A 17,077-nucleotide genomic window follows, 5' to 3' on the forward strand; every position below is an offset into this window, starting at 1 on the left:
TGACCCATAAAAATTAGATTGCCCATACTGGATAGCATAGAAATGAAAAACTAGTATTACGTTTGAAATTCTTAATGTACCTGTGCCTAGTTTACAGAGCTGCACTCTTAGTTTCCTGAACAGCCAAAGTAAATTAGAAAATCAAATAAACTTAACTTTCCTCTGTTACTGTGTATGGGCACACATCTATAGTACACACACATGCACACACACACACACGCACACACACACACACACTTTTTTCCCTCAGAACATTTCTGCTCTTTGTGTAAAACTAGATATTTTATTATCGAATTACATAAAATAAAATGGGAGAGATGATTCTCCAGTCAAATAATCCATGCTACTTATTCTGAGATTCCTTAACTTTAGTTCACTTGCAAGACTCAATTGCCCTTTTTCCTTTTTAGAATCTGTTATTTGAAAGACTAATATGATTGACTTTGGCCAAATTATAAAATTGTCTGATACTAAGATCAACAAATATTTGTGTCAACCAGTTCATTCTTTATGTTGTTTTATATCAAAAATATAATTATATATTATGTTAAATCTTATTTACTAACTGGTTATTAGATTTATAATATTTAATATTTTCACTTTGAATTTTGAAAGTTATTTTCCATGAGTGAAACAGTCCGTAACACAAAATATAGAGTTTAATTTAATTTTTATCAGTGGCTTTGAATTTTTTAATAGTTTAAACCTAATTTGTCTGATGTGTTCACAGTTCTCTCAATGTTAATATCATGTTAATGTGTAACTATGCAGAAAAACAGCTAGAAAAGAGAACTGCCTGATAAATCAACATTAATCACTGACTGAAACATCAGGGATTTTTGTTGTGTTGGTATATGGCAACCAACACATAACTTTGGAGTTAAATTTATTATAAATATACTGCCATATAAAACTATTGTTAAATTAATATACATGTGTTTTTAAACTTTAAAAATTGTGAATTGTTTATTTTTAATTTTTATTTAGGTCTATTATTTCTCTATATAAACAGGATAAGGAAAGTTCTTACCTAGGGAAAGGAAGCTCTCATTTAAATGTCATAATGCTAACCAAAATAAATGCTCCTTGAAATAGTATTTTTAGATCTATTTTTAAAAGAAAATGATATTCTATGTGCTATAGAATTTCAGCTACATTTGAATTATAAATGCACAATATTATATACCAAATATAGTAGCCAGATACGAACATTTTAGCACGTTTCCTTTTCTACTAAAAGTAATATTTTAGTACCTATTAAAATGTAAATATACGACTATAGTTAATATTATGCTATAATTTCTCCTTATTCTATCGTAGAGTTATGTACTGATAAAGATATGATTAGGAACAACTAAGGGTCATACTCATAAATTGCACTTTATCATGGAAAAATGTAACAAATAACATGAAAATGTGGTTTAAATATTTGTCTTTGGTGTTTTCATTAAGATGGAAGATTTGCACATTTTCTAAACAATATTTCGGAAGATTCTCTGAGATTCAGACTTCTTCAAACTTATAAAAACATTTCATATCTCTGCAGTTCATAGTTGTTCTTGACATAAGTATCGTAAGTGTTAGGGCTATATTTTTTAAGTACACAATTTATAATACATAAGGGTTGGAGTTGTGTCTGTTTTGTTAATCTCAAGTAATAAGGGTCTTGCTGAGTGTGTAATTCTGAACAGGAGTCTATAAATATTTATTGAATAAAAAGAAATCAATGAATCTTGTTTTTGATTATTATTTCTCCTCACTAAGATGCAAACAAGAAAGTAGGTAAAATATTTGAGGCTCTAGAGTAAAGAAAGTTAAAAGAAAAAAGTTTTAAAGTTTAAAAAATGCATTAGTTTCCAGTACATTCTTACATAGTTTTATAGATTTTCATGGTGTTGTTAGGCCTTTATTGGACCAACTGAGGAAAATCATGTTAAATTTAGAAAAGATCACCTAAAATGCACTTAAAAGGCCTCCAGTAACTGCAGGTTCTCTGAATTCACATTACTTTTGTCATTGTCATTATTTATTTGGGTTTATGGTAATAGTAAATGAACAATTTTTATTCTGATATTTAAGTTTCACTTCAGATGCTTCATATCATCATATAAAGATGATGATGTAAGAGAGAGGGAATTGGGTAGGACATTGGATAAGAGAAAAGTGGGTGCATAAGAAAATCACTGCCATAAAAAGGAACAAACTTTATTCCACATTAAGTCCCATGATATAACTCCAAGTTCAGAACTGGCACCCTTAGGGAGGCCAATAGATACTCCCCCAAGGCCTCCAGTGATTATCACTAGTGACCCAGGCTGTTGGAACAGAACTGAATTAGTCCCAGAAAGCACTGTGTTAGGACACAAAGCAGGCTTTCCAAGCCCCCTGCCAAGGGGTTCTTTTGGTCAAATGCATGAGAGAGCCCAGTAAACAGTTTCAACAAGAAACATCTGTGTATGGTGGAAGAGAGCAGTGATGGCAATGCTTTGAAAAAAAAAATTTTAACTCAGACTATTTCAATATATAAAAAGGCTTCATGGTGTGTACTGACTCAATTCTTACAAAACTAGTTTTGGTCAGCATGTAGATTTAACTTAGAAGAATTTTCTCTAATATGACATTTGTGCAGTATTTGAGTTGTTTAAGGACTGGGTAGAAGGGGACAAAGGGGAGGAAATGGAGGAAATCTGTAATAGTGTTAACAATAAAAGAAAAACTAACAACAACAACAAAGAAGGAAGTAACATAATGGAGGAATGATGTAAGTAAGGAATTGGGCTTATTATTGTGATATTATTTTGAACTCTAATTTATAACCACTTTTTGTAAACAGTTATTTTTTTGTCCATAATTCAATAACAACATGTTTAAGTATCATATATAGATTTAAAGTATTCTTTATATCACTGGAAAAAAATTATCCAACTAATAAAAATCAGTGTTCAGAGTTTCTAAGTGACTTAGGTCTTTAGATTACTTATAGATTACCCAAATGAGGTTTATTAATATTCACACTACGTACTCGGAAACAACCAAGAAACATATATACATTTTACTTTATTTTGCTGTCCTTTATTTCAGCTCAGATATAATTATCTAGAATGAATGGATTCCTAACCTTATGAAAGTAACACTAACTACTTATGGAATTTTTATGTTTCAGCATTAAAAAAAGGACGATTTTGGATCACACCAGATCCTTATCACAAAGATGACAACATCCAGATTGGACGTGAGGTGAAAATATCTTGCCAAGTAGAAGCTGTTCCATCTGAGGAGTTAACATTTAGTTGGTTTAAAAATGGTCGCCCATTAAGAAGCTCTGAGAGGATGGTTATTACACAGACTGACCCGGATGTCTCTCCGGGAACGACAAACTTGGACATCATTGATTTAAAATTCACGGATTTTGGGACATACACATGTGTAGCATCACTGAAGGGAGGAGGAATATCTGATATCAGTATTGATGTTAATATATCCAGCAGCACAGGTAAGCATATTTATGACACAAAGGATGTTCACATTGAAAATAATTTCCTTACATTTAGCAGACAAAATAAGTCGTCATTCAACCTAAGAATATTCTTAATTTTTAAAAGTATCCTAAAACCAAATTCCAACCTTCTAAATGCACAATAAATTTAAGAGACATTGTTAGTTTTATTTTGTTTTAAATGTGAATGAAGTTTTACAGAAATAGTATAAATAAAATTAACAGCATTGGCCTGAGAGCTATAGGCTTCCAGGTCAAATAGTACCCCCTTTTTTTGTTTTATTAACTAGAAACCTTTTTCTTACATCCTAAAATTACATGAATAAAATTAAACAATAAATATCTAGAGTTAAGGCAGCTTTCATAAGTCTTAAACTAACAGAAACTATTTAGTCCTAATAAGAAAATATTGAGAGAAAAGTTATGAGTATTCAAATATAAGACATAAGAAATGCATTTTCCACTAACAAAAACCAATAATAAAAATGTTAAACTTGTAGTCAGATGTGACTCTTCAAAGAACCTTATGATAGAACCTCTGCACAGTGAGAATGGTTAATTATAAAAATATACTGGAGGGAAATTCCTCTTTTGGAGTTGCAAATAAAAACGTGTTATCAGTTTTCTCCCAATTAAATGTACATCTGTACATGAGGAAAATTAAAGGGCTTTTGTATGAGAGGACACATTAGTTTAACTCTTGGGATGTTTTAGAGCCTTGTAATATTTTGAACAGCAGTCAGTATGTATCTGGAGAACTCAAAGGTAGCTTTATTTGTTTTGCCCACTTGTTACCAGATTGAATTTTAAGGTATTTATATAATCTTAGGGTGAATAATATGTGTTAAAAATAGCACAGATGAAGTTAGCAGACATACTCTGTTTTGAGGAAATTTAGAGTTGACATTTTTTTTCCCCAGTCAGGAAGCTTTTGACTCTTGTATGTTAACTGATTGATCCATGACTTTGTATCTTCTTATGATTCCATATTGCAGTAAACACTAGGTTAATTTTACTCCTTGAGGAATATATGTTCAAACTTCAAGCTGAACAAATATGCTTTCTTTTCACCATTCTGCATTATTTCTAAGGGATATTTTATTTTTATTAGCCACAATTAATGCAAAAGAGCATCAGAGTGATGGAAGATGTCTTTGGACAGATGTCCTTTTCTATATAAACAACAACAACTGTTTATTTTAATCTAACCTGTTATTTCAAAGTTGGTGCTAGCACTAGGACATAGGCTCACATTAGGATACCTAATAGAAAGCTGTTGATATGTTCAATCAGTCATCATTTGTATGTATTCGTTAAATCAACAAATATCCATTAATTGCCTCTGTCAATGTCCAGGTGACATTCCACATATGGCATTTCCCATAAGAGTAAGAATAATTTTGTAAGATCCAAGATCGTTTGTCCTAATTAATGAGAGTTGATTTTCCAGAATTGGTCTATGCATAATTATAAGCATAGCTTTCTGTGGTTGGTTGGTTGCCTTGTGTTACTACTTTTTCAAAACAAGGGACACCAACCAAGCTCCTATCTAACCAAGCTTGTCTGATGGAAACACAGTTCACAGACAGTTAAACTTATACACAAGAAGAAGCACAGAATGGAGAGAAGAAACAAGCATCATATAGTTACTCACAAATATTCATTTCCAAATATATTAATTATAGTGCTGATTTTGAAACTGTGTACTGTAAAGGACAAAGTAGAAAAGACAACCAGCAGTGATTTGTGAAGTTTTCAAGAATACTAAAAGGAAAATGACAAAAGATAATCATAAAAGCAGAAAATATGGAAGAAATCCTTCTCAGTAATAAAGTTTACTTGTGGCAATTAAAATTCCTTAACTGTTATAATTTTGTCTGCATTACTAAAGGTAACACTACTAGAGATGAAGTAGATATATTAAATCCTCCTACAAACACTCCCCTTTCTCTCTCTCCAGCCACCTCACACGCATGTGGCTATTGTCTGTCTCCTTTCTAGGGTGAAATCTCCATGGAGTTGGGAACTTGGTCATATTGATCATTGTATTCTCAGCATCTGGCACAATACATGGCACTTAGTGGGTTCTTGATAAATAATTATCAACTAAAAAATGAGTTCATTTGTGCCCATAGTTTCCTTTTAGGTTTTCTTTTCTTTCTGTTACCTCTGCAAGAGAAGCAGTTGATTCTCTTCCTGTTCTTGCAATTTCCTACTGACTTTAAGAAGTTATTCAGTAGATCAGTTAATACTGTGATTTAATGTGTTCTCACTCGCAGCAGCTGGTCTGGCTCCATAAATTGTGGTGTCGAGTGAAAATAAAAAGTAGGTCCCTCATTCAGAACTTGCTAAGAATTTCACGATGGCAACATGACAGCATTAAACCAAGCACAGGATCCTTGTAAGAGTAGCTACACAGGTGGCATGCTTATCGGGGTGGCCTGTGCAGGGGACTGTATTTTGATAGAGAGGTTTGAGAGAGATGATGTTTAACCTATAAGAGGAGTCACTGAAGGGAATGGCATATTCTGTTCTCATGCTGAAACTGGCTTCAGTGTTTCATTTGCCTTGTATTAGAGAGGCATACCATAGCGCAGTATAAAGATCTGAGACTGATTCAATTGCTACCAATAAAATTATTTTTATCCCCACATAACAGAAGACTATAGTAAAAGTAGCACTTTAACATTAAATATAGGGATATTTCTGGAGATAGAGTTTGAACAGTGAGAATGAACAAGATATAGGATGGAGAAAAATCTTGGACTACTGTGTATTAATTCTATGAAGTAATGGAATGTTATTCAGCAACCTTTCTGAAAATTAACCATAACTGTAACAATTACATTTGTGTAAATGAGTAACAACTAAGTGACAGTATTATAGGATTCAGAAGAAATTCTCACAAACTGGGTGAGTGAAGTCAAAGAAGGGTACTACTGTTAAGACATAAGTAAACATCTGAGGACCTCTTAAATTTGGGCTATTGCTGGTTATATTACTGTCTTAGGGAATTTCAGATCTACCAAGTGGTCAGAGGTTTTCTTATGTGTTAAATGTTTTCTTTATGTTAAATGTAAGCTATTTTAGGGTAACACTACACAGTATTTGTGAACCCTTTTCCATACAAAGTCTTACATTGATTTTTAATTGCTATTGTGTTTTAAGAGATATATATGAAACTTTTTAGGTGAGGATGAGGTACCAGAAGTCACTGTGCCTAATACAGTTTAAACCTGTTTCCTTAAATGACAGAGCCACATCTCTAGATATGTTTTTGAGGACTTTTAAAATTGAAATAACAATTTACATAATTACTAGTATAATTTAAAAGACAATGATTTTAGAAAAATTTTAAGGGCCTACATCTATTTTGGAGTTTGCCTCATGCATTTGATTGAATAATAAAAACTATATATATATATATATATATATATATATATATATATATATATGATAGATTATGTCTTATTTTTCACTTTAATTCAGTACTAGAAACCTTTTCCTCCTAATTCTGTAAACAGTCAAGTTCTTTACTGTGAGCATTGATTGTATTGTCATTTTAAATTTATATTTCTTGTAGATTTTTTTTTTTACTACATTACCACTCTGTACTGGTTATATGTCTTATGGTACCAAACTGACCTTGCCCTCAAGAAGCTTATGATCTAAGTTGTCTAATTACATAGTTGTCCGAAGCCTTAGAAATAAGGCACAGCATAGAGTGGGATGAAAGACTGTCATATTTTTGTAGGAATTATGAATGCTTTCGTCAATGTGGGCACAGGAAAGTTTCACAGAAAAATATCATTTGAGTGAAATCTTGATAGCAGTAGGACTGTGGTAGTGATGACAGAGGGAGGGTACATTAGGCAAAACATACAGGATAAAGAAAATCACAGGAATATTACATGATTCTTTCTTTCTTGTGCTGGGGATTTGTATTAATTAATATTAATATAAGCAAGTTATATTGTTTTATTTCAATTTTAACATTATCATTACCACAGCTAGAGTTTTACCTGGCTAGACTACAGGTAACTTAAAACAATGCATTTGTAGTATCTCTAAATTTATCTATTTTTACTTTTTTTAGAGAGGGGAAAGGGGAAAGGAGAAAGAGAGGGAGAGAAACATCACTGTGTGGTTGCCTCTCACGTGCCCCTAACTGGGGACCTGACAAGCAACTTAGTCATGTGCCCTGACTGGGAATCAAACCAGCGACACTTGGCTCACAGGCCGACACTCAATCCACTGAGCCACAGCAGCTAGGGCATGCTCACATTTTAATTGCTACAATTTAATTTTATAAAATGAAAAATCTTCACATACTTACTGAAACATGCATGTGAATTTTAGCCTGATATTTAGGCAAGAGTGAAAATCAACCCTTTAAATACGGTCACTTGGTTGTTATTCATTTACACAAATATAATTGTTACAGTAGATGGTTAATTTTCAGAAGGATTACTGAATATTCCATTAGTTCCTGCAGTATTTTGTCATGTAAAATCCTTGGGTGCTTGCTAGCTTGTATATGTTCCTTTGTGTGACCTGACAAACTCGTAGTTTATATTAAACTCAGAAGCATCTGTGTCATGTGTAAGGAACTGGTGGTTTGTGGAATTCCTGTAGTGAGACATCTGGTGGGCAGATATAGCAGAGGCCTCAATATTGATTTGACGATATTTTCTTACCTTGTTAGAGTGTGCAAGCATTTTACATAGTAGAACATTAAGCAAGATTTAGAGGATTAAACCAGAGTCATAAGCATAAGATCAGTGCACAGGAGGTGACCAGTTGAGAAAATGAGTTTGAAATTTTAGCTTTGCTGCTGACTACGTGACCGGTTACCATACTTATGATAGCAAATGTCTGTACAAGTATTCACATCTGTGAAATAAAAGTTCTGGATAATACAGGGCTATGGTATACAACTAGTATGAATATGTAATAAACAGGAGGGCAAAAGACAAACAATTATATCCACGTCATTGGATTTAATTCTTTGCCCTTTTCTAATTAAGGAAGAATAGAAACTCATAAAATTCTGCTAAAACTGAAGTCTGTAGGATGTCTATGGTGAGTGATTGTTTTATGTCAAGGGGAGTCATAAGTAAGGCTAACACATGCTAGCCCTGACAGTGCTTTGATCAGAGGAAGCTTCCATGCAGTAAAAGATATGTAATCGGTTCCTGAGTAACTGAACACACAAAAATTCATTTTCTTCCTTGTCTTTAAAATTGTGAGGTTAAATCCATGACTTCCAAATTAATGATGGGGAACATAAGTCAGTAATCTGTAAAGGGACAGAGAGTAAATATTTTCAGTTTTGCAGGATCTGGTTTCTGTCACAACTATTCTACTATGCTATTATAGTAGGAAAGTGTCCATAGACAATAAAACTGAATGGACATGGTTGTGTCCAATAAAACTTTAAGTACTAAAACAGGTGGTGGGCCATATTTTGCCCATAGCCCATAGTGTGCTGATCTCTAAACTAGACTTTTGAAACCATATTAAGAAATAAAATAATGATAAATCTGAACTCTATGGACTAAATGGAAAATTAATGTAAATCCGCATATAACTGTTACTTGCCTATGCAAACATTAATATAGTTTGTATAGATAGAGGCATAATCTCAGTTCTTCCTTATTTCCTATTTATTTGTGTATTTTATTGGACCGTTGTCTGCAAGGGTGATCTAGGTTCTAGAATTATGCTCTACAGATTCTAGTGACTATGTTGCAATTGCTAAGGTCTCATTCCTAACACATAAGATTTTCTGCTGCTCTCTATATTCCACTTGAGAACTCTTTTCATCTATCTTTTATCTCTGCTTCTATTTATAGGGTTGGCAAAAGTAGGTTTACAGTTATACAAATAAATAACACAATAATTAATAAATAATAATAGAAGAATAAACTGTGTTTTGGGTACTCCAACTATAAATCCACTTTTTTCCACACAGATATATATTTTAAATTGACTGGCAAAAGAGACAATAAAAAACACAACTTAAAAAAATTGAGATACACTCTGAACTTGAGAGCCCCCTGATTATGGAGTGGTTTTCCTCTTTCCTGGATGGCTAATTGGCTACTTTTCATACTGGCCTCAGGCAGGAGTAGTTTATACAGATTGAATTGCCTCTAAGAGCTGAAACTTTTCTCTCAGTTGAGTTCTGTGCTTATTGATTGGAAGGGGTATTTTAAGTGTCATTGATATTGGCCAGGAAGAAGCATAATGATTTTGCAGTGTGTCAGCAGGGAAACTGTCCCCTTACCAAGCAGTCAGTTCCCTCTTCTACAGCCTTTTCCACTTTCTGTTTATAGGCTTTCTTTTTCACCTATAGCTTCAGGATCTGAATGAAATGTGGCTGCCAGATATCTATCTTCACAGTGGTTCTTAAAGCCTTCAGTTGCTATTGTGCTTGGCAAATTTCCCAGAGTGACACTAAACTGCAAATACTGTTTCTGTTGACCATATACACAGAACACTCCTTAAGAATTATTGAGCTATGCGCACTTGTAGAGATACCTAATTCCTTTCATTTGTGCTTTCAGTGAAGGAAGGTATTAATGTCAGCCTATAGGGGAGGCATGGTATATAAATTCATAGTCAGTTATATAAAAATTTACGAGGAGACACACTCAGGAGATTTCCAGCCAAGATGGAGGCCTAGATTGACATGCTCCATCTCCCTCCATAACCAAGAAGGAATACAACTACTGCAAAACCAGAAATAATCAGAAGTTCCAGAAAATAAATGGAAGTCTAACATGTGAAGTTATGAAAAAGTGGTGCTCATCCGGACGGGTAGGAGGGGCAAAACTGGGGCAGAAAGTTCAAACTGTGCCGGCGGCGGCAGCTGCAGTGGCAAGCGGTGGGACTGTGATAAGCACAGACATCCGTATTTAAGGGGAGGTGAGAAGTGCCTGGGGAGCACTCCAGCTGCAGACCAGACCCATCAGCTTGTGATTCCAGTGCCAGGGAAGGCAGACCTCCATTGCCTTGGACTGTGAGGCCCAGAGGGGGTGGGGATGGAGGAGGAGGCTCCCAGTCTCTCAGCTGACAGTGAACAGCAGGAATCCATCATGGACCCCCACCCCCACAGAAAGCGCCTTCTCTGTAGTGAGAAGGGTAGCCCGGTATTGACTAGAGCACGGGGCTCCGCCCCCTATAGCATAGGAGGTGTGACAACCCCACCCAGGAAGCAAAGGTAAACACAAAACTGTCAGGATGGCAGGGATCATGATAGAGATCCCAATCATGCAGCTGACCAGACAGCAAATATCTAATCTAATGAAGCAGCAGATAGGAAATCTTTCTGAGGCACAGTTCAGAGCTTTGGTTATAAAAATGCTTACAGACCTGACAAGAGATCTTAAACAAGACAGGGAAGGAATGAAGGCTAGTCCTGCTGAAATGAACAAAAACACATATGAAACTAGTGGTGAGGGCAAGAAAACCAGGGATCGAATCAACAAATCAGAACATAGGGAAGGAACAGTCAACCAGTGCAAAAAAGAGGAAACAAAAAGTGAGGAAAATGAGGAGAGGCTCAGAAACCTATGGGACAAGCTATAAGTGGGCCAACATCCAAATCACAGTGTTGCCAGAAGGTGAAGAAGAAGAACTAGAAATTGAAAAATTATCTAAAAAAATAATGCAGCAGAACTTCTTGAACTTGGGGAAGGAAATAGACTTACAGGTCCAGGAAGCACAGAGAGTTCCAAAAAACTGGACCCAGGGAGAACCACACCAACACATATTATCATCAAAATGTCAAAAATTAAGGATAAAGAGAGAATGTTAAAAGCAGCAAGAGAGAAGAAGAGAACTATGTACAAAGGGGTCTTAATAAGATTGTTAGCTGATTTCTCAAAAGAAACTCTGCAGGCAAGAAGGGACTGGCAAGAAATATTCAAAGTAATTTAAAGCAAAAACCTACAACCACGATTACTCTATCCAGCAAAGCTGTCATTCAGAATAGAAGGCCAGAGAAAGTGCTTCCAGGACAAAGTAAAACTGAAGGAGTTCATCAGATCCAAACCACTGTTATATGAAATGTTAAAGGGACTTGTTTAGGAGAAAGAGGATCAAAACTATAAACATTAAAATGAAAATTGTATCACAACAACCAACTACAGAAGCTAGGGAACTGAAACAAAGGCAAACTAAGTAGGCAATGAGAGGGGAAAAGAATTATAGGTATGGGGAACATATTCGGGGGAGGTCAGCAGGGATGGGGAAGCGGGGAAAGGGAGGGAGATGGTCCAGGAATTAAGAAGCATACTAGGAGGGAGTGGAGTAGATAGGAAGATGTTGTGAAGACCTATATGCACAAACAATGGATATGGACTAAAAGGGGGGGACAGTTGGATGGAGGGGGGCCACCGGGTGGAGGGGAGCAGAGGGAAGGGAAATTGGGACAACTGTAACAGTATAATCAATAAAACATATTTAAAAAAAGATAGACAATTATTAGGACTATATACTCGCTCTCTGAAAATTCAGTTTAATTTAGAAAATATCATGTTTATAAGATTGTTACCATAAAGAGGTTGTTACTTTTGCTTTCATAACATATTTAAGAAAAGGTTTACCAGGAATATTTTATGCTTAACACTGCCTATTTAAAAACAGATTTCAGTTCTTAAATTAAATGTTTCTATGTTTAAAAATATTTAATAATTTGCAATTATTTATTCTTCTCACTTATGTTATCTTGCATTGTTCAGTGGCTGGTGAAGATTTTTACAAAGAAGACATGTAAATGCAACTATCTGGAAATATTGGGAGTGGCTAGGGAACTTGTCTGGAATCTGTGTTTAAAGAAGTGATATGTTTTTTTTTTTAATCAGTTTATTTAAAATAATAAAAGAAAAATGGCAGAAATAGCAAATATTTCTAAAGTTGTTTTAACTTCTACTTAAGTAAGTTTGAGAAAATGTTAGTTGTTCACATTAAATATTATTACGTGTATTATTATTATGGTTGTCATTTAGCTTCAGGTGGCACTGCTGGAGGTTGTGGTGTTTGGAGCTTGTCCTGTTCCCTGTGGTCTTTGATATCAGCTGTTTAATTAGTTAAAAATTTATGCTTGAATGTTTTTAGGGCAAAGGTACTTTCAGAGAGCTTACCAAGTGCCATATTAAAAAGTGCTAAATGATTAAGTGAGAACTTGCTAAAATTACACAAAATAAAGATGTGATGGATTAGGTTAGAGCAATTTACAAAGACCTGAAACTTCTGAAGTTTTCTTTATGAAGATAGGAGATCCACCACAAGAAATAAACACGGTATTTATAGCTCACACCATTGATATTTTTTGCCTTTTATTTGGTATATCTGATCTTTATTCCACAAGCTCTCAGCCCCATAGAAACCACCCTTTGTGCAGGAAGATTGAGAGTTGGAAATTTAAATTCGAGAGTCAAGATTCACTGACAATGCCAGTAGAGTAAGTCCAAGCATTCTTATACAGCAAAGAGAAATTAGTATAGCTGTCACCCACAATGCTGCGATTAGTTAATGAAATATAATGCACATTCAGTTCACAGAAAATATTTATTCAACAATCACTACATGGAAGGGGTTATAGAAAGAAATAAAAATATAGTACTTAATTCATAATGGATTTTAATATCCCAGTTGGAGTACACTTGAAAAACTACTAACAGACAAAGTCTGGCATTTGCTCTATTAACTGTCAGAGTGATACATAGTATATAGGCTGAAATTACTGAATCTGGTCAGCAAGTGTTCCACAGAGCAAGTGCCATCTGAGCAGGATTTAAAGTGAGGATTATATGGCATGTATCTTAGAAAAAAACAAACAAACAATAAATGTAGTTGCATCTCATTCACATAATCAAGAATGACCAAAGAATTTTAGCAAGGGAGGCAGTATGATCAGATCTGTGTTTTAGGGGTCCTCTTTATTGGCTGAATTTACAGTTCCAAAATGAGAAAATTAGAAGAATGGTGGAGAAATAAAAGGGAGTTTCAGAAGACACTCCTGTCTTCACAGCCCATCAATTGGGCAAAGAAAACTTTCCCTCTGTTTTCCCAACAATATGGATGACTTTTGTTTGCAGTCATATATTCAGTAAGTCATTTAGAGGTAATGTGAGAGAGAAGGCAGGAAAGTTTTATTAGGAAGTAATAAGGCAGTGGGGATAAGCAATACTTTACAGGTGTGTCAGGTGAGAGAAGAAAAGATATAGAAGCCTTAACTAATAAGAAAATCATGAGACCCACTCATGAACTTCTTCATCTCTTTGTGTCTTAGATTCCTTATCTCTCCACTACAGCTTTGGAATATTTTAAGAAAGAGTTTGTAGAAATATAACGGACAAAAAAGAAACATAATTTTTTTTAAAAGTCTGCAGGTTAGAATGTGTGCGTTGAGAGTGGGGGAGGAAAACTACTTACTTAGCTGGAATCAGATGAGGGGCTCAGGTGTTCTCACACCCTCTCCCATAGTGGGCAGTGAAGTCAGTGACCAATGCTGTCAAGTCAATTGAAAAAAGTGCCTCACTGACGTCGGGCAGCTTAATGTGGCTTAGAGCCCTGAGCGCGGGTCCAGGCCCAAATTTATGACTTAATAGCTTTAGATCTTGGGTCTGGCTGGAACGCAAAACTTTCATCTGTGGGATAAAAGGATCAGCTGCGTAACTGATTTCCAAATGCTCTTTTAAGGACAATTAGTGATGTCTTTCTTTCCTTCTTTCTTTTGCTTTCTTCCTTCCTTCCTTCCTTCCTTCCTTCCTTCCTTCCTTCCTTCCTTTCTCCTCTTTCTTTTGAATATTCTCCTAGGCCACTGCACTGCTGGAAAAAGAGGTAAATAATCTGTTCAGAATTTTACCCTCTTTCCCCCTCTTCCAACTTCAATAGGAGCTAAACATGTATTTAGGACCTTTTTAAAAAAATCTTTATTGTATTTTTTTCCATTATCATTTATCCCCCTTATACCCTCCTCTCCCCAGCAATCACCACACTGTTGTCCATGTCCGTGAGTCCTTTTTCCTTTTTGCTCAGTCCCTCCATCCCCGAAACCCCCCACCACTAGCTGTAATCTGCTCTCAATGAGTCTGTCCCCATTTTAGGACTTATATGTAAAATTATATTTAGACAAAAGATTCTTACTCAAATTCACACACATATACATGTGCACACAGTGTTAAATGCATATAGTTGAAAACCATTTCTTAGATGAGTTCTTCAATTCTTTCAAAGTGTGTTTACTTTTATCATTTTCAAACTGCTATATCTCTGTTGTTTAGAATACGGAAATGCCACATTATAAGTGAGAGATTTTAGGTCATGGAAAAGGTTTGAGAGGACAGATTAATTTGGCATTAGTTGTAGCTGAGGGCTTGTAAGACTTCCTTTTGTTTTTGCTGACTAAGTGGAAAATTGGGTTTGATGCATGGGAGAAAGGTCAGAAATAAAACATGGACTTCACAAGTATTGTAATTGCATTAATTTGATGTGGATGAATTTATTAAAGAGGAGAATATTTAAAAAAAAATCCAAGGAGATGGTGGGAAAAAGCAGATACCAGGAAGAAAATGAAAAAAGAGTGGTCAGTGAAAGTAAAAAAAAAAAAAAAAAATTTTCCTTAATTTCTGTGGATAAAGGGGTATATACAGTAGAAAACTGGATAATTATGGTGCCTACAAGGCCTTCAGTACCACTTCATCAGCAAGAAGAAGCATGTGAAAGACTATATCTGTCCCAGATACTTCAATATTGATGCATGGATTCTGATAACAGAAGCAAGCTCTTACTTTATTTCAAGTGAAATAATTGTCAGTTGAAGGAGGGCAGGGGGGAGGAGGGGAAGGGTGAAAAAGAGAATGAATAAAAGAAAGAAAATAAGAGAGATTTACAGAAAGTAACAATTACACTAATTTAGTTTCAAAAATATTATTTAAGGAGTGAGAGGGTATATCTGAAGTGTTTTTCATTGGCCTTATCCATAAGTTATGTATTCTGAGATGCAGAAATTATATATATATGCACTTATTTTGAGGCCAGGCATAAATGCAAATATTGGATGCATTAAATTATCTATTTTCTATAATGGTTCAATAAATATGAACCATGCTTATATATTATTTATATATCATATTAGAATTTTCTCAACTAAAATTGAACCTACGTAATTATGCATAACATTGGAATTATAATTTTCTTCCAGTTATACTCTCCAAATATCCAACAATATTTTTTCCCAAATATTAGAACAAAGGTTCTACCTTACAAGTTATAACAGTGGTTAATTAGGTATTGTCTAACTTCTGTGTCATGTGTTCAGGGTTTTCTTCACTTGGCAGAGTTAAACACTTTTTGAAGTTCTCAAATTATATTAAGAACAGAGCAATAAGAAAAGAAAGGATACCCAATTTTTGCTTCTTATACTCTTCATCTTTCTATAAATACAACCAATGGGGATATAGACACTATTTGAATTTAAATGACTGAATATATATTTTCTAATCTAATGAGAAATGAATGTTATTAGTTCTATAATTTGCATTTAAAATTATAATAACTAGCAATAGTTTGCTAGAGTTAAAGACTCATGACAAATATAGCCATTAAAATGAAGGATAAGTGTCTTCAAATTTATAGTTAACAATTCACTATAAACTAGGGTATATTATTTAACACTATAATACCAGAATTTACTCTGGATCTTTCAACTAGAGGAGAATATAGAGGTGTTGGAAGTGTTGTTACATTTACTACTTATGTAATTATGATAACACTGCAGAATTTTGTGTTCCCAGATGACACTACCAATCTATCATTATCAATTGATAAAAAGAGAAATAAGAAGAAGTGGTGATGAAAACTAGATCCATAGACTCACAGTTTGAACACCATTTTTCTCTATGTAGTAGCCAAGGCTCTGGAGTGCTAGATGTTCTGGCATTAAATAGAATGATTATTATAGGGATTTAACTTGTTTGTGATATCTAAGTTTAATCTTACACTTTGGAATATCTTAACTAAAAGCTATCTCTTTCAAAATATAAATAGAACTGTTATTACAAAATCTCAATATTAAAAAGGCCTCATTAATTTTCATAGACTTAATTTTTCATTCTTCATTGTGGGATATCAATGAGGTCAAGAGATTAAATAAATTTAGAATATTATTACACTTGGGATTTTTGTAGAACAATTTGGAATATTTATGAATTCTGAATGTCTAGTTTTAAATAAAGGATTATTGGGCAATTACTCAAATCTCTACTTTATAAAGAATTTTAAAATGATTAATAAGTGTCTCCATATTGACATAGTTTTTAAGTATTGAGGACACTTATGGATTACCTAGTAACTTTCATTTTATAGAAAAGGTAATGGGGCCCAAAAGCATAGGTACACATTTATTTCCTATAACCACATCCTGATTTAAGCTTAGAATCTCAGATTCTAATGTAAGAGATCCCAGCATGCCATAAAATGCTGTATCATCTTACATTAAATGGATATTTCTCCTTACTATCTCAGGTGATTCTGATATTCAGTTATACCCTCTAACAAGGCCCTTGTATT

General features: G+C 34.3%; 1 protein-coding gene across 1 annotated transcript in view; it reads left to right on the plus strand.

Moving 5' to 3' along the window:
- MDGA2 (MAM domain containing glycosylphosphatidylinositol anchor 2) overlaps nt 1-17,077 on the plus strand; it is an 849,851-nt gene that overhangs the window by 614,158 nt on the left and 218,616 nt on the right. Inside the window, exon 7 of the mRNA XM_090270100.1 lies at nt 3,164-3,493. Coding sequence (XP_090126226.1) covers nt 3,164-3,493 — 330 coding nt within the window. The remainder of the gene's footprint in view (nt 1-3,163; nt 3,494-17,077) is intronic.

This window comes from Furipterus horrens, unplaced genomic scaffold, assembly GCF_987537825.1.
Source record: "Furipterus horrens unplaced genomic scaffold, mFurHor1.1.pri manual_scaffold_3, whole genome shotgun sequence".
NCBI lineage: Eukaryota > Metazoa > Chordata > Mammalia > Chiroptera > Furipteridae > Furipterus > Furipterus horrens.